This window comes from Phragmites australis, chromosome 1 (genome assembly GCF_958298935.1).
Source record: "Phragmites australis chromosome 1, lpPhrAust1.1, whole genome shotgun sequence".
NCBI lineage: Eukaryota > Viridiplantae > Streptophyta > Magnoliopsida > Poales > Poaceae > Phragmites > Phragmites australis.
The window spans coordinates 9181117-9199817 of record NC_084921.1 but is presented as its reverse complement, the minus strand read 5'-3'; the positions used below and the strand labels follow the sequence as shown (position 1 = coordinate 9199817).

At 47.4% G+C, this 18701-nt stretch overlaps 3 protein-coding genes across 8 annotated transcripts; 1 reads left to right on the top strand and 2 right to left on the bottom strand.

Annotated features, from left to right (window-relative positions):
• The first annotated feature begins 336 nt into the window (after positions 1-336).
• Positions 337-4045, top strand: LOC133908493 (protein RER1A-like). The gene is made up of 3 exons (XM_062350547.1): positions 337-868; positions 3320-3500; positions 3822-4045. Exons 1-3 carry the CDS (start codon positions 504-506, stop codon positions 3870-3872), a joined length of 597 nt encoding a protein of 198 aa, XP_062206531.1. The 5' UTR covers positions 337-503; the 3' UTR covers positions 3873-4045.
• Positions 4046-4198: 153 nt separating this feature from the next.
• On the bottom strand, positions 4199-7609 carry LOC133908457 (H/ACA ribonucleoprotein complex subunit 4-like). 6 transcript variants are annotated; one of them, XM_062350504.1, is made up of 5 exons: positions 6420-7609; positions 5539-5616; positions 5136-5320; positions 4947-5061; positions 4199-4596 (listed from the first exon to the last, which is right to left on the bottom strand). In XM_062350504.1, the coding sequence occupies exon 1, from the start codon at positions 7370-7372 to the stop codon at positions 6530-6532; it is 843 nt and encodes a 280-aa protein (XP_062206488.1). In that variant the 5' UTR covers positions 7373-7609; the 3' UTR covers positions 4199-4596; positions 4947-5061; positions 5136-5320; positions 5539-5616; positions 6420-6529. The 6 variants fall into 6 exon arrangements, with proteins under 6 accessions (XP_062206488.1, XP_062206480.1, XP_062206505.1 ...); XM_062350496.1 differs by having other exon boundaries at positions 4947-5320; XM_062350521.1 differs by having other exon boundaries at positions 4947-5297.
• A 9274-nt stretch (positions 7610-16883) lies between these two features.
• LOC133887518 (uncharacterized) lies at positions 16884-18468 on the bottom strand. The gene has a single exon (XM_062327500.1). The coding sequence runs from the start codon at positions 18263-18265 to the stop codon at positions 17105-17107; it is 1161 nt and encodes a 386-aa protein (XP_062183484.1). The 5' UTR covers positions 18266-18468; the 3' UTR covers positions 16884-17104.
• Between the last annotated feature and the right edge of the window lie 233 nt (positions 18469-18701).

Sequence of the window (18701 nt, the reverse complement as noted above, 5' to 3'; positions counted from 1 at the left end):
TCTCTCTATTTCTTCCACATTCAATAACACATAAGCCATTAATCAACCACACTTATTAAATTAAAACTTCACTTTCCAATAATCTTTAATATAGGCACTCTAATAAAACACTATATTAAAAAATTAAAATAACATCTATTTAAAAATAAAATAAAATTTCTAAAATGACACCTGTTTGAGTAAGGTAGTACTATATTAGACATCTTAGTTAGATATTCTGTTGGTTAAAAATAAAATAAAATTTCTAAAATAACACCTGTTTGAGTAAGATAGTACTATATTAGACATCTCGGTTAGATATTAGCCTCATCACCTTAAACCAACAGAATATCCAACAAAAATGCTGTCCCTGTAGAGATGGACGCCTTGAACCGAACCAACCAAGCAACAAGTAAACCCAACCAGAAAAAGTCGACTCGTCTCGTCGTCCCCAGCCATCCTCCGCTCCCCTCCTTCCCCTCCGTCCGACCCAGGCTAGGCTAGGGTTCCACCCACGCGATCCGATGGATGGCGGCGGCGACTCCGGCGGCGGCGGTGCCGCGGCAGCGGCAGCGGCCAAGTGGCGGACCGACGCGTCGCGGGCGTTCCAGTACTACCTGGACCGCTCCACCCCGCACGCCACGGGGCGGTGGCTCGGCACGCTCGCCGTCGCGGCCATCTACGCGCTGCGCGTCTACCTGGTACAGGGCTTCTACATCGTCTCCTACGGCCTCGGGATCTACCTCCTCAACCTCCTCATCGGCTTCCTCTCCCCCATGGTCGACCCCGAGCTCGACCCTTCCGCCGCCGCCGACGGGCCCGCGCTCCCGACCCGCGGATCCGACGAGTTCAAGCCCTTCATCAGGCGCCTCCCCGAGTTCAAGTTCTGGTCAGATCCCGGCTCCCCTCCCCAGATCTGTCTCTGCCCCTTATCAGATCCATGTTTCGCCCCTACGCTATACTTGTGTGTATTTGCCTTTACTACTGTAATGGGGTGATCGGATCGGCCTCAATAGTCATTTAGCTTTAACTCGTCGACATGGTAGCCGGACGATTGCTAGCTAGGCATCTAATCGTGATCCAGCAATGTAAATTTGACTTTTTGCTTACTTACTATTGCTCAGCTACGGTTGATCCTTCCCCTGACGAGCAATAGTTATCTTTTTCACATAGGTCAACCAACTCTGGCATGCGTCATGCCAATGTCCTCATTGCTCTCTCATATGAGTAGTAGAAAGCACAACAGACTTATAGACATATGCTTCATTTTGGTCTGATTGATCAGAAAATGGCAAATGAGAACTTGTGTAGGTTAGAGTATAAATCAAAGAGTACATGATCTTACCACTATTGCTTCTGTGAGAAAAGAAAAAGGGCTGCAAGATCACAAAATTTGACTTAAATTGCTGCATTAGGGAGTTGGCATGCTACCCTGATTAAGGTCATTTAATAGAGTCAGGCTGCAATGGAATTTGCTACACAGTCCTTGTCAATCTGTGCTGAATAGTGCTGCATTCAAATTTAACTACTCAGGCCTTCATTTTGCACATTATATTGTCTGCTCATCATCGCTTCTTGCATGTTACTTTTGTGATGTACACAACTTAATATGTTTTCCCACACAATTGAGGCTACAGTAGGCACTAGGAAATGTGAACATCATAGTTGAAAGTGGGAACTGGGAAAACTACACTCAATCGCAGAGGAAGGATGATCATATTGTGCTTATTACCTTCTACACCATGGTCATTGTACTGTGGTAATCCAATTGTGATGCAAACATTGGCGCGTGAGAAGAGGGAAGTTGCACTCATATATCTTGCCTTACCCCCTCATGCCTATAGTCAGTATCATACAAGATGGCTCAAAAGTGTGGGCCCTGCTAAGCCCAACAAATGCCCAACAGATTCTAGGACTTTATATTCTCTTTTACATGTCCTTCAGCTACCCAACCAAGCCTTGAAGCTTGTAAGTTACCACTTAAATGGCAGCCGAATAGCTCAGTACCCTGAATAAACCACTCAAGGCATGTTGCCTCGCTTCGTTTGCACCATATCTGTCCTTTGGGATTCCAATGGATGAAGTGGAAAACACAAACTCCTTTGGTGTTTATAGCGTTGTGGTACCACAGAATAATAAAGAGATATGGCACACATTGCTGTTGGTCCACCCTGCAAGAAGCAGACCTTGTAGGTTGGTGATTATATTGGTCTGTGCATGGCCCATGTGCTTGGTGCAGCAGGGGGTTCTTTGTTAAAAATATAATCAGTCGGAAGTGCTCTCATTTTGGTTAAAATTGATCCTTCTTTTACAGTGTCTATCTGGATTGTCAAAATTTCTGAAATTCACAGTAATTTTTGCTGATGAGCTATCTGCCCTTGCTATTTATTACGTAATAGGTATTGGTCGTCATCACGAGGGATCTGCCTAGTCCATAGTTTAGCTTTAGTTCTTCCAGATAGTAGCCACAATAGCTACTCTTAGTTCAGGAATCTTACTGCCTGTTTACTTTTACTCAGCAACTGATGATCCTTTGTAGATTGGTGATAATATTGGTGCATTTCCCATGTGCTTGATGCAAGGGGTTCTAGGTTGTGTACTATGGCCTTGTGACCTACCCCCTCATCTTTTTCCACATGAGTTTTATGGTTGTTTTGCAGAGATCTCTATAGCTACATGGGTGGATTAACTGTTAAACTAGCTAAATATGATTTAGCTCCCTATTTGACAGTTTGATTCATCTTATGGGTTTTGTGAACTCTCCTGGAAAATGTCAGCACAAATTTTAATGTTTCTGAGTTGGTTAAAAATAAGTCAGTTATTGACAGTTTCTTTCTGAATTAATCAAACTTCTCAAAACTCACAGTAATGCTTGTTCTCAATGCTAGTCCAGTCTTCATCAATTGTTCATAACAACTAGTGATTAAGTCTCATGTGTTTTGACTACAGAGTTGGAGTACATTCATTGTGTGTCAGTAAAATTGTTATCAGCTGCAAGATTTTATTGTGAAAAGTACTGTTGGTAGCATGCATAGATGGATGCAGCATTTGTAGTGCGTCGATTGCTTTCTACGTATTCGATGCTTATAGTTTCATGTCTTAGGTATCCCGTGTATTCCACCTGATGTGATTTAGATGCAGCGCAGCATGCACATATAATAGGCATATTTGACTGGTCAGTCATTTTTTTAGTATTTTTCTAATATAGTTCATTTATCCAAAGTTCTCTTTTCCTGTCTAGTTCTAGTTTCGCCTCTCCTTTCCTTAAATATAAATTCTGAATATTGATCTTGTAGTTTCAATCCAAGATACCCATAATATCCATTTGCTTATGTTTCAGGTATGCAATCACAAAAGCTTTTGTTATAGCTTTTGTGATGACTTTCTTCTCCGTATTTGATGTTCCTGTCTTCTGGCCCATACTTCTCTGCTACTGGGTTGTTCTTTTCGTCCTTACGATGAAGCGCCAGATTGTGCATATGATCAAGTACAAATATGTGCCCTTCAGTATTGGGAAGCAGGTTAGTACCTACTGTTCTAATTGCCATCTTATGTTTATTTCCTGTATGGGAGTGGCATGTTTAACACATACTGAGCAAATGTTGTATTTGCCACGGGAGTTTCATGTTTCAGTAACATAAACTGAAAATCTACCACACGGGGGCTTTATCTACCTATTCAAGCTTGTGTTTATTAGATCCCATCAGTTTAATCCATGGATGAACTTTAGCCTTTTTGTTTGTGACCTTCAGCAAATTCTTGCCCAGTTGCAGGTTCATGTTATTCAATCAAGTGTCAGTTATCGTTTCATTTCTCATAATTTGCCCCAAATTTGTTGCCAGAAATATGGTGGGAAGAAGAGTGGCGCGAGCAGCAGTTCCTCAAAAGATTGATTCCGGACCTGCGCCGGTAGTGGAATGAGATACAGTGGATGATACTTGATGTGCTAAATACCAAGTGTAACACTTCACTCATATCTAGAGTTAGAAGGATATTCACTTCTGTTTCTGCCTGGGGTTCACGATTTAATTTGATATTGTGCTTAGGTTGCTCTGTTCCATTCGTATGGCGGGATTCACTTCTCTGATCAATGATTTGGTTTAGTTACACCATATCTCAAGCTCTTAGTACCAGCACTCGCCTAGTTGTTTTGTTGGGACGTAGAGCAGCAGTAGGCGATTGTTTGTGTATCAAACAGGAGAAGGGCAAACTTTCAACGCAAAATGTTTTCATCTCCTGAAAACGAACTATCTTACCTGTCATTTGAATATCGAACATCAAAATTTTTTCTCATGTGAGCCTAACTTGAGCCTATTTGCTCTGGGACAATCGTTGGAAACAAGGGTGTCGTTTAGTTCATACTTATATCTGGTTTCCCAGAGGCCTGAAGATTAGCGGTCCAAATCTGGATTAACACACCCCATATGCAAGGCAAATCTGGACTAGATTACACGTCTTGGTTTGCTGATCCAATTGCAACGGGGTTCGAGTTTCTTCAACTGTGCACGTGGCCTTCTTTAACCAATGCCCGTCTGCAGCGAATTCTTAATCGGATAGCTAGCTTCAGTGCTATTCAGTTGTGCTATTCAAACGCCAATCGACCGGCTGCGATCAGTCCTGAATTTCAAGCGAAAAAAAAAACTAAATATCACGTATCAAATGGTAAAGCACAACGACTTTAGCCAACGAAACAAACAAAAATGAAGTATTTTCTTAGCATGTGGCACCATAATTAACCACTAATGAGTGGTGACTCCCAGATTGAAGAACTCATCAAGCAAGGAAACTACTACAATTTTTGCAACCGAACAAGCAAAAGGCTACATTTTTTGTTTCCACTCATAACCGCATCAAGTCGAACCTTTACACCACCTGCACCCTAACTGGGCACTTCACCCGCAAGAACCACTAAATGACCAATACAACGGTCCTTCAATTCGAACCCAACAATGAACTAATTAGCATACCTGGTGAGCAGTTCCGTCGTCTGGCCCATGTAATGCACATTGTACACGACGGTCCACGGCGAGAGGTACATCCCTAGCCGATACCCTTCTGCCAGCTGCCGCCGCCGCCCCGGCCCTGTCGAGTCACAGATACCATCAAGCACTCTGTCAGCACCGACGACCAGAGGCAGAAGGCATCATGGTCCTTACTGCTTAGCCATGATCACGACGCTGGTGAACCGTCAGCCGCCACGACACGAACACGGAGGCATCGGAGTAGGAGGAGCTGTCGTCGCCGCCGTCGATGATGCCCAACCAGCGTCCATCCCCGTCTCGCAGGGTCAGATGGCCGTATGTGGCGCCGGGCGCCGGCTACCCACAGCATAGTTTGTCACCTGAGAATGCATCAAGACTACTCCTAAGATGACTATATAAGATGGTCGCTCACAGTCAAATGCTTATGTAAAAAAAGAGCATTTCATACAATCTCCTAGCTACTAAAGGATAGCAAAAATCTAGCAACCGCATGCTAATTTATCCCTTACCAAAAAAATATATTTGATGCTTAAAATCTGTGCAATCCCAATGCTGCCAGCCAAACAAAACCCCTTACCACGCAAGAGAGCTCCTCCCCAATGTTTATCCATACATGGCAGCTCGCAAATCAACGCCTTCGCATGCTACTTGCCACCTGCAGAACCCCCAAATCATTAACAGGTCAATAATGTCAAACATATACACCGATATTCGCTCAAGAATCCAAGCATTAAGCGGTGCATGTAAAGAATCACATAGTAAGCATCAAACAAATATGAGATACAATTTGTCACAGAACACAAGAAAAAGAAAACATAGTAGAATAATCACAAAAAATATTTGCAAGTAGCGAATACATGCCTACACATTGGGTAATCACCCAACTTTTGTTTTTGAAGCCAGATTTTTACAAACCCATTGAGTCAGCCAAAACCGTCTCAAACCTGCCTACACATGCAGGATGTAGTGCAATCTTTTTCGAATATCACAGGTCATATAGGGCTTGAATACCCTGAAGCAAGACCTCCGGCCCTAATAATGAAAAATTAGGACAGAAAGATAACAAAGAAAAATATCACAGAAAATTGAGTAGGCATCAGAAACTGGCAGAACAATGATCATTGAATCCAGGTAATCTGATAGAGTGTTTTTCTTCAGGTAATCTGGCATCAATTAGCTCCTTAATTTTAGCGGATCCAACTATAAACTTGAGCCACTCGATCAATAACAATGGACCGTCAAATTCTCATAAGCCTGTTAAATTTCGTCTACAACTATTGTAAAATGTTTTCTTTAGATACAATCCACAACAGTAACCCATAATAATCTGTAACTGAGAACATTTCAGGTAACATAAAAATTGAAATTTCATTGCTAGAATAGCATGGCCATAGCATATGAATTGGTCGTTACAGAACAAAACTGTGAAGTCTAGCAGAGTGATCAAAAGAACCCAACCTTGCTAACAAATGAAGCCTAAAATACAGCTTTCAAGAACAACCTCACCGCGCACAAAATCCCATAAATCTCCAATCAGGCAATCGGTAAGGATTCTCCTAAACCTAATCTCAGGATTGCTTCCTTTGCTTCTTCTTTGTATGCTCTGCTTGCTCTTGACCATTATCATCATGGTCACCCCTCCCCCTCTTCTTTTTCCTCTTCTTATCATTGTCCAGATCACCATCAGTGACCATTTTTTCATTCTTCTCCTTCACATCTTTTGTGTCCCCTTCCTCTTCTGCATACCTCTTTTTCTTCCTTTTCTTCTCCCCAACGGCGATTCCTTGTTCCGCCGCACCATTATTTACTATTTGTCCCTTCGCCTCCTTCACATCCACCACGTCCTCTTCCAGTTTTACATGATCCTTCTCCTTTTTCTTCTTACCCTTCTTCTTTTCACTCCCCAATTCTTCTTCCGCCACTAAACCAGCCTCCTGCTTCACATCGCTGACGATTTCCTTATTCCAATGTGATGCGGTACTGTGCGAGGCGACGCCAGGAACAGGTATATCCTCGTGAGGATCCTCTTTCTTCTTCCTCTTCTTCCTCTTCTTGATCTTCTTCTCACCGGAAGCAATCTCTAGTTCCGTTTCCGCGGCGGAATCGTGGGTACCACCAGCGGGAACCGCCGTGTCCCTATTCCTCCCCCCGTCTTGGTTCTTTCTCTCGCTCTCCAGGACCTCGTAGTCGTGGGCATCGAGGTTGTTGGCGCCATGCTGGTAACTGGAGCGGAGGTCGCGGCGGAAGAGGTGGTGGTGGGTGGTGGCGTCGGCGGCCGTGCGGAGGTAGGTGGCGCAGTCGGAGGAGGGTAGGTGGGAGGCGGCAGAGTCGGCGAAGAGGGCAAGGATGCGGGCGGCCTTGGCAAGGGAGCAGGGCTTGGAGGAGACGACGGCGCCGGTTATCGCCCTCATCGCCCCCGCCGCCGGCCAGAGAGCTGAGCTTCGTGGGTGGAGTTAGGGTTACGGTTTTAGGACGGGGAGGAGAAGGCCAAGGGGCGGGCCGCCTCTCTCCTCTGCTCACGCCCCGCTCCACTGATCAGCGGGAGGCGGCGCCAGCTCGGTGCGGAAAACCCTATCGGAGATGGCGGCGGGGAGATCAACGAGGTGATGAGAAGAAGGCCGAGCTTGTTGGGTTCCGTGGCTTGTGACCTGATGGGCCGATACAGGCCTGGCCTATGGGTCGCCACTAATGGGGAAAAAAAGATAAAGAAAAAAAAGTTCATATTATCTCGCTCAATTATTACTCGAATCTGTTTTTCCTCCTCGAATGTAAAATCATATATCGCACCTTCTCTAACTATTCAAACTGGTGTAATATATCTCCTTAACTGATTTTGATAATGATTTCGTCTTACGGGGCGCTAATGTGGCGGTGGAACCCGCATGTCAGATGACACGTAGCATGAGTTCTTATACGTGTAGATATTCCAGTTAGATGGCACGCTCCGGACCACCCTCACGACCACGCGCCCTTGCTTCCAACCACATGCCAGCCCTCGCTCCCTCTGCCGTCACTCCCCCTTTCTTCCTGAGCTTCGGTAACAGCCATCATCACTCCTTGAAGCTCTATTGCTTGATTCGAGCACACCACCATGACCGCCGCACTCCTCTGGTTCCATTTTGCCACTCCCCCGACCTCGATTCACGCCGAGGCCGAAATGCCCAATCTAAGCTGCCTCTGTCGCCTTCTCCAATTTCTCGCCAACGGTAAGACCTTGCTCCAATCCCCTCCATCTACACCATCTAGGGCGTCACTGCTAGCCAGTCGAGTCCCTAATTCAAGTCCTCGTGCATCAAGATGCACTGCCACCGTGTCGCCTCTATTCCGGCCACAAAGCTCCATCACCAGACCAATGGGTAGCCTCTGAACCTAATCCAAGCACGGGACCAGTGTCACCCTAGCCTTTAACTGCTTCAGCCAAGCTTAATTGACCCAAGATGCCCCGGTCTTTTCTCCCCTCTTTGACAGCCGAACACCCATGGCGCCGCCACTCACCATGTTCTCGAGCCTTATAGCCCAATCAGAGCTGCTCATCTCCTTCCTCTCTCCCTCCTCTTTCTCTGTGTGTAAAATATCGAAGCCCGAGTCACCATGGTTTGCCCGACTGAGCTCGAGCATCGCCGGACGTCCATCATCTTCTTCTATCTCCAGCCACTCCCGCCCGACGCCCTCTCACCCGCCCATGAGCACAGTGGTTGGCAGTTGTGGTCGGACGCGTGGTCGGGAGTGATGATGTGGAGGGAGGGGATGATGCGACGACGAAGGCGCTCGTGCTAGCCATCACGGTGCTGGACATGTCACCACAGGTGGAGGCGACGCTAGAGCTCTGGGCGTACACGCTCCTCGCGCTTCAGCGCTACCGCGATGTTGTGAACATGCTCAGTGACTACATCCCCAGCTGTGTCAAGTCCTACTCCGGCGACGAAGCAACCTCCTCCTCCTTATCGTCATCCTTCTGCTCATTCGGCTCCAGCAACCTCGGCGTCACCTCTCAGACCGAGCTCCTGTCCCCAGGGTGTGATCGCTCTAAGATAGCCAGCATGCACCACACGCTCATAGGGCAACATTGTCGCGGGCGCGTGGCCACACACATAGGCAGAAGATGGGGATAGAGAAGAGGGAGGAACAAGATGATGAGATGTCATCTAATATGTGGATCCCACTGCCACATCAGCGTCACGTAGGAAGAAATTACCATCAAAACCAGTTAATGAGGTAAATTGCACTGGTTTGAATAGTTGAAGGAGGTGGGATATCTAGTTTTACGGTTCGAGGGGGAAAACAGATTCGAGCAATAGTTCAATATGGACTTCTTCCAAAAAAAAATACTATGGCACTGGGCCTGCATACCCACAGGTGTGTGGAATATATATATTTATAGTACTCTCACATACATATATCATAACATAAAGAGTATCTCATGTGATAAATGGTATATACATATAGCATGTGGGTATATAAGATCATACAAGTGGTATATATACTTTTTTAGGTGGTTTGAACATTTTTTTAGTATATTACGTATTAGGTGACATCTTGCTGAATTAGTGTTTGAAACTGCTGTCGCTTTGGCTTGTGGAAAAATAAGCGTCGCCTTTGCGCAACTATTTTTTGTTGTCGATATGTCCATTGCCATTCGATGTTTTTAATATATTTTGGATACACAAAATTCACAAAAAAAGGAATATTGAACATATTGATTTTAATCAAAGTTGCGACATATACAGTGGCATGTACGTTACACGATCATTCTAACATATTCATATACTGTTTCTAAATCTAACATGTTTTGGGAAATGTAAGCATGATAACAAAATCTAGTCTGCTGAGTACAACATGGGTACTTTCTCTTACTCGTTCCTTCCGGTCTTGTCACACACATGCCGTGCCCTCTCGCACTTTTTCTCCCTCTCCTCCTCACGGGCCTCCGCTATCATGTGGTTATGCTCCTCTCTCATCTTCTGCTGCTCCTCCTGAATGCGTTTGCGCGTAGCCTCCCTCTTCTCGTTAGCTTCCATTTTATTGAAGCGTCTCCAAGTGGTGCGATACTGAGTGTATAGGAGGAACACATCTGTTTGCGACTGCTCAGTATCCAGCCACTGTAAGAAGTCATATAGTAGTGACAGAGATTGCAACAAAGACTAAAATGTTCAGTGGTAAATCTAAGTTGTATTTGGAGTAGTTTGGTTAGAAGTGTTTACCTGGCGGCAGTTGTCAATATTTGGTGCTTCCCTGAGGTGGATCGCACTCGTAGTTCCAGCACATGAAGAATCTCCTTCTGTAGGTGTCAAAGAACTCAGAGGATTTTATCACCCTACAAAGGTCTCCACACTAGCACATAGGCACTTCGACCCCAACAGATGTAGTATCTGGTAAATTACTTGAGGAAAGAATCGGACGCTGTCGGTGGATGAACACCGCAAGCGGGGATTGTCGATGACATGGGAACCGGGGGTCCCCGAGTCCCGAGGCCAGGATAGCAGAGTGCCACGTGGCGCCTTCCCTCGGGGACTTCTCCCCGAGGTCCGAGAAGACCAAGTTCCGGGAGAGGGTGCTCGGGGCCATGAACAGTGGTCCCCGAGGACACGAGTTCCCCGAGGACCCGAGAAGTACAAGTTCCGGGAGAGAGCGCTCGGGGCCATGAACAGTGGTCCCCGAGCACCCAAGTTCCCCGATGACCCGAGCAAATACAGTTCCAAGAGAGGGCACTCGGGGCCATAAATAGTGGTCCCTGAGGGCCCGAGTTCCCCAAGGACCAAGAAAATTCATATCCGGGAGAGAGTGCTTGGGGCTATGAACAGTAGTACCCGAGCACCCAGAGTTCCTCAAGGACTTGAGGAGCCCCTTACCGGTGGACCCCACAAGGACTCAGCGGTGAGGTGTCAATTGGTGAGAGGCCCGATGCTGCATTTAAGTGAGAGCGTGGCCTGTCACTTCCAACCACTCCCCCCATGCCTACTGTCAGTCCCTGCCACCGACTGGCATGGAGGCGTGGGGACATTTAATGCGGCGGGTCCCATCGCGCGTCATCCGGCGCGCCTCGGGATATCGTCGCAGGGCTCGAGGCATATTGCCTGCCGCCCTGCTGTGTCAGGCTCGCTCTGACCGGGCGGGCACGCGGGGTTGCTCGGTGGCTGCCCGGTGGGCCCTCCCCGCTGCACCCGTTGAAAAATGGGATGATGACGACAGGATCGGACGGGGGCGCGTTTTCAACCCCCCGGTAACGTCAAGCTGCAGCCCATGATGGTTGCTTTCCATTTATGGCGCCTCGGAACTCGCACCCTCCTTTCTGGGCACGCCAAGTCCCCCCCCCCCCCCCCGACGGTATAAAAGGAGGCGGTGCATCCCGACGGCAGGAGAGGTCTCAGAGGTCGACAGAGGCAGGACAAGTTCTTCAGGACCGAGACAAGCTGACGAAGAACAAGAAGCACGAAGCTCTAGACTTAGACAAAAACCCTTGTAACACAAGAGATCCTCAGAGAGGCATTCCCTGAGCATTTATAGCATACACACAGGAGTAGGGTATTACGCTCCGTGCGGTCTGAACTTGTCTAAAATCCCCTGAGTATTTATTTAAACTAGCATCTGATCATCCATCCCACCTGCATCCATTTACTCTCATTCATTTCACGTACAAGGTAGATTCAGAATCATCCTCCCGGCCGAATCTCAAAGAGGGTCCCTCCGGATCACCGCTTGTGGAGTTCATCCTCCGACAGGGATCCTGAGGGACCCCTTTGAGATTCGGTCGGGGGACTGATTCTGGATCTACCTCATACGAGGATTTAATACGAATATATGAAATCTAGGGGGGACGGATGATCGTCGGCTAGTAAGAGTAAATGCTCAGGGGATTTTAGATAGGTTTGGGCCGCACAGAGCGTAATACCCTACTCCTGTGTGTCTGATGTGCTATTAATGCTCTTGGAATGCCTTTCTCTGGATCTCTGTGTTACAAGGTTTTTTGTCTAAGTCTTGAGCTTCGGTCTTGCTTCTCGCTTGTTGAACCTCAGCTTGGCTTGACTTTGACCTCTCAAAGAGCTTTTCTTTCTACGAAGTGCTCCCCCCTTTTATCCTACCGGGGGAGGCTCGGCGTGTCCAGAACGGGGGCACGGGTCCCCGGATGCTATAAATGGAAAGGAACCATTATGGGGCTATAGTTTGATGTTACAGGGGTTGAAAATGCGCCCTTCAGCCGATCCCATCGCCCATTACGTCCAACTTTAGCAGGTGCAGGGGGGCCCACCGGGCAGCCGCTGAACAGCCCCGCATGCCCGTTCGGTCAGAGCAGATCTGACACGGCAGGGAGGCAGGCGATACGCCTCGAGCCCGACGATGATATCTTCAAGCCGTTTCCTTTATAGGCCCCGCAGGGTGACATGCGATGGGACCCATCGCATTAAATGTCCCCACGCCTTCCTGCCAGGAGGTGGCAGGGACTGACGTACTCAGTATAACAGGCGTGGGAGGGAGTGGTTGGATGTGACCGGCCACGCTCCCTCTTAAATACGGCATCGGGTCTCCCACCGATTGACACCTCACCATGAAGCCCTCGTGGGGTCCACCGGCAAGGGGCTTCTCAGATCCTCGGGGAACTTTGGGTACTCGGGGACCAACTGTTCATGGCCCCGAGCACCCTCTCCCGGATTTGTCTCTTCTCGGGTCCTCGGGGAACTCCAGGTATTCGAGGGCCAACTGTTCATGGCCACGAGCACCCCTCCCAGTATTGGCTCTTCTCAGGTCCTCGGGGAACTCCGGGTACTCAGGGGCCAACTGTTCATGGCCCCGAGCACCCCTCCCGGTACTGGCTCTTCTCGGGTCCTCGGGGAACTCCGGGTACTCGGAGGACAACTGTTCATGGCCCCGAGCACCCCTCCCGGTACTAGCTCTTCTCGGGTCCTTGGGGAGATGGCGCCACGTGGCATCGTGCTGTCCTGGTCTCGGGACTCGGGAACCCTTGATTCCCAGATCACCGACAGACGCCATTCACATTACCCTCCTCCTCATCACACTCTTCCTCATTACCATCTTCCTCCTCATACCCTCACCCTGCACCTTCCCAACTCGCTCCTTATCCTTCCATTGCACAAGCAATTTAGGTGGCCAACATCTTTCCACTACATACTACAATAACCTCCTCCAAATTTGATTTTTCCTGTGTGGGTACACCTTCCAGTACACACCATCTCTCATACGATTGCCCAAAATGCTAATGATCATCTTTTGAACCTCAGGGTCTATTTTGAAACTCCGCATCAACCAGTCGTACAAATGTCCGACACTCTTCTGTATATGTCTAAAACTATTCTTATCCATTGACTCAAAAACCAACAGCATTAACCCTTTCGAAACATAAAATATTTCACTGTCCTCATAAAAAATCTTAAACTGTCACTTATTTGATATACCTGTCAATCATCGACATAAAACCCTACCATTATTTCGACAGAGAAAAAAAAATATAAACTTATATCTACCATATTGCAACATTGATTAAAAACATGGTCCAACATTTACTCTATATTGCAAAAAAAGATCCCTATGTAGCTACATATAAAACCTCTAAATCCTACATCTATTAGCTAAGTTCTATCTAAACTATATCTAAATTCTATATCTAATTGCAAACATATATCTAAATACTACATCTAATTGCTACCGTATGATTACAGACTACATCTAATTGCTAAACTAACTTAGATCTACATTCTAACCCTAGTTCTAAACTTAGATCTATATTCTAACATACGCCTAAATGCTAGATCTAACCTTTAACCCATGTCAAAACTACCACTGGTAGCTATACTATTAGGTTTGAAAAAAAAAACTAAGCAAAAAAAATACCTTTTTTCCGGCAGGCCTTCGCCGCTTCTTCTTCCTCCCTCTCCACCCCTCTCCTCTCCTCTCTCCCCTCTCTTCGTCCCTTTTAGTGCCCTCCCTCTTCATTCCGCTGGAAATGAAGCAAATGACCGGTGACGTCAGGCCGAGCGTGCGGTGCGGTTTTTATACTGAAAAGTGTCGCCCGTCAACGTATGACACCTTTTCGGTGGGTCCACAAAGGGCACATCGACGAAGGTCTCACCCGTCGGATAGTCGATAGCAAGGTGTCGCACATCCAATAGGTGACACCCTGACGTGACAGTCAGATAAGTCGCTATATTTAATTGTAGGAGGTTGTACCGTAGGCCTCACAAGATATCATCATTTAGATGAACGACACTTTATTATCACCTATCTAATAGACGACGGTAACCTATTCTTACCGAATTTTGAAATGAGCATATAATTATGCAAATATTAACATCCAAAATGTGTTCTATAAAAAAAACTATGCGCGCCATAACAATTGTCACGTGGTTTGAATCATGACCAATGCTAGAATTTTTTATTTTTTATTCTTTAAATCAAAATTTTAAATATATTTATTTATTTTTAAAAATTACAAATCTAGACTCATGTATTTACATATAAAAAAATTACTCGTCCTAGCACCAGTGCCATAGCAAATTCTGTCGACTATCCGTTGCAAAAAACAGTACGGTGACATGTCAGCGCGCCCTCGGCCTAGCTGGGTTGGTGGGATAGGATTTTGCAGCTCTTTTTAAAAAAACTTCAAATGTATTTATCTTGCAAACCAGTTATTCATTTTGAAAATCGTTTGAAGCATAATATTGTTTACAAATAATAATAAAAATAATCTTTATGGTCCAATGCACACCAAATGGAGGTTCAGTGCATTCAGGGCAGGAGGAGTGCACCATGAATGAAGAACAGTAAAGCTAATTGACACATTCAGCATATGCCTAGTACAAAGCCTGCTCGTGCACGATATTCAATCTTAATTGAGAAGGAGCAAATCACAAAGTACACATAGTGGAAAAGTACTTAGACTCTGTTTGTCATATCTTGGTCCAAAATTTCTTAAACCCGATTTAATCTAGCTCTAAAGAATCTTGAATCTAGAGTTATAGGTGGATTAGGGGTATTTAGTTTGAGCACCTAATTTTTATTTTAAACTAAAAATAAAATTTAAAATATTTTATCCTATCATATAAATTCTAGATACAGTAAAGATCTTAGAGTTAAAGCTGTAAAAAAGACTCTTGCATATGGATGCAAAAAGACTCGTAGTTATACGCCGCTCAGTCGCTAGGAGAGCTGGATGTGAGGTTGACACCTTTTCCCACGCATTTCCAAATTCTTCAACCCGAGCGTCCCCAGGCCTCTAAACGGTCATGCATATCAACAAAATTGATTAGGATAATTGTTTTCATATGTGGTTTTTGGAAATCGATTGTGACGGTCGATCTTGAACCAATTGTGATTTTGGTTTTTTATATGGATTTTGGTTTTATAGTAGTGTGAAATGATTGATCTGAACAGTATGCAAGCATTAGTAGAGGACTTACACATATTCTATGGAATATGTATACAATATCTGCTGTACATATGGATGAAAACGGACGAAATCAGATAGGATAAATCTTATCAGGTTTTTGATCTGTATATTTTTTTAATTATTTTTGGATTTTTGGGACTTATGCGTAAATGGGACAAAAACGGTTTTATTATTTTCCTGATCGTATTATCGGCATCCTATTTTTAATCGTGAAATTCATATTTTTCCAATTAATATCAAATTTTACAAATCGCAATGTAGCTCACAAGCCAAGCCAAGCCAGCGCCCAAATATCCCAAACTTGACCCAGACCCCAATAGCCTAATCTCAGTTGGTTGTCGACCTACCAATATCGTTCAAGTTCTTGCACCTGCGTCACCTCTAACCCTAGATTTTGTGTGACTGTATGTTACGTCAAATAATCGAATTACGAAATATTAGTTGTTTTTCAGTTGAGACTTATATCATTATGTAATATATTAATTATGTGTTGTGTCAATGCTTGAAGTTATAATTTTACGGATTAGCATTCCCGGTTTGAATTATCGATTTTCGATTAATACCGATGTGTTTTCGTTCGGATCGGCTCATTTTTTTTTATTTAGACATCCTTGAATTCGTACCTATTTTTAGCTTTTTTGTTTTTAGAGAAAGTATGAAAATAAAAACGGTTAGGGTTTTGCCGACCGATTCCCGTCCGTTTTCAGCTGTGCATGCGGTGCGGCAGCAACTTGGCCAGTCGCAGCCATCGGCCGCACGCTGTGCTCCTCATCCGGACCCCGTGCCTTCTGTCGACTGCCAGTGGCTTCGAAGGGTTCGGGACTCGGGAAGCGACGGGCCGCGGCAAGCGCACTAGCACGCGCGGATGGAAGAGGCTGACGTAGAACGCGCGCGCGGGAGGCCAAGCTCGGGCTGCAGGGGGCACGGGGGCCAGGGCACGGACCGACGGCAACGGAGCAAACGCACTTGGACGGTTGACGTCCTTGCGCTTGTTCGCTGCGACGATGACGGTTTAAGTTGAGGTTCGCAGGGTGGAGCCGGTTCTGTTTCCGGGGAGACTGGGGGCCGCCGGTGACGCAGACTGAGAGGCGGTCGTCCTCGCGGTTGTCGCCCTCATCGGCCATCTAGACGTCGCCTCCGTTGTCCACGCCTGAGCTGCCGCCGCGCCATGCTTATGCCATCGACGGCGACAAGGTCGACCGCGGAGAGCGCTGGGTGCTCGATTGGCAGGGGACGAGGGGAATGCAGAATTTTGTTGAGGAGATCGTGGGGGCGTGCGTCGCCGGTTTTCCCCCAGCTCTTTGGCGGTTATGCGCGTAGATGGACGAACCGTCGAAGGCGTCCTACGCTGGGTGGGAGCAAGACGCAGGACCAAACTCCCATTAATATATTAGAGATTCTCCATGGCGAGTCCCATTTGGTTCCAAGTTGACACCACAAGTCACAAGTTGCTAGGCGATCATCCCTCAACAAAAAAAGAAGTTGTCAGGCGATCAGACATTCAGACCATTTGCACATAGATTTGGGCCATTAGTTTCCTATTGTTCACTTTTACATATTATCAAGTTTTCAGACTAGAATCCGATCAGATTCAGCACGTATTATTACGAGCTCAGATCCATGTACACAGAGCATATATAATGATCGGTGCTAACCAGACTTTAACACTCTGTTTGCATGGACATCGATGAATGATTTGGCTAATTAGTCGCGCTGATAGCCATGCGCCGGCGATGGATGGAGCTCATTTCTTTGGTGCAGCAGCAGCAGCAGAGCCACTCTTGCCTCCGGTGGCCTCGCCGTCCCTCTTCTTCTTGGACTCGGTGGACAGCTTCAGGTGCACCCCTGGGTCGCCGCCGCTGCAGGAGGTTTGCAGCAGCAGCGAGTTGTTGATGACCTGCACGTTGCTGTTGACGTACGCCGTCAGCCCCTTGGCCCCGGCCGCCTCCTCTCTCTCGGCCGCGTCAAGCTTGTGGCCACGGCGCTCCTTGCCCGCCGCGTCCGCCTTACTGTCCGCCTTGGCGCTGCTGTCTATCTTCATGGACGCACCCTTGTTCTCGCCGGCCAGCGTGATGACGGTCGCCCCCGCCGCTGCGGCGGGGCGCTCGCGGCCGCTGGACGACGTGGCGCCGAGCTTGTGCACCATGTCGGCGACGCCCGCCTTGAGCTCCTTGTGCAGCTTGCCGTGCTCGCCGCCGCCGTGGCTACTTGGCATCTTCTTCTTAGCCGACTCCTCGACCTTGGAGTCGTTGTGCAGGAACACTACCTCTTTGCTTTTGATCTCTTCTTTCTCTTCCTTTTCCTTCTCTTTCTTCTCCTTGTGCTCCTCTTTCTCTTTATCCTTCTTGTCCTTGTCCTTTTCTTTCTTCTCTTTATCCTTCTTCTTGTCCTTCTCTTTCTCCTTGTCCTTCTCTTTTTCTTTCTCTACGACCTTGCCGTGTGGCTTGGAGTCTGCAGGCGGCTCATGGATGGTTTTCTCCGTTGAGACGATGATGTCTTTTTGCTTAGGAACTTCTTGCGCAGTAGGATGATGAGGAGTGGGGGTGGCTGGCTTGAGCGGCGGCTTGGGCTCTTTGACAACTGGTGCCGGTGCCGGTGCTGCACTAGTGTTGGGCGCGAGCGGCGCCGCGCGGGACGGGGACGGCCTGCTGGACAGCGGAATCGGCTGCGGCGGAGCCTGAGGAGAAGCGGCACCAGCACCAGCACCTCTGGATGCCGTCGTCGGCTGAGGGTGATGCGGCCGCCGTGAGGGCGAAGGAGCTACGGGCGGCGACGTCGGGCGTGAGTCCCTCCTCGACAGCTGCGGGCGGAGGGCCGGCCGATGAGCAGGCGGCGGCTGCTGCTGGGGGCTGGTCCAGTACGGGAACCAGTACCACTGCGCCTGCGGCTGTTGGTCGTCACCCATGCCTGAATCCTGTCGATGCGCTAACAGATTTGATCAAGGAGATGAGAGCTTGCTTACGTTCACGGAGATCTTGGTTGGCTGGTGGCAGGGGCGCCGTTGCAGATTGCAATGCGCGCTCTCTTTCTCTGCATTTATAATCACGGAAGGGGTTTCATTCAGGAGCCGGTGGTGCGAAAACTGATTCTGAACTCTCGAGGCGTTGCGTTTGGCATCTGATTCTGCCTGCGCTTTCGGTTTGCGTCTCATCGTGTATTGATTGGGTTTACCTTTCCCCCGGCAGCGAGATGATCTGGTGGTATGATCTGTTCGGTTCCTTCCTTTAGGACGTTCTCGTCCTCGTCTCTCTCTGCACGGCTTCGATTGACTTGGCGCCAACATTTGGAATATCTGTCAACGTTGGCCCCACTTTCTTTCCTCTAGCATAAAGTCATCTGCT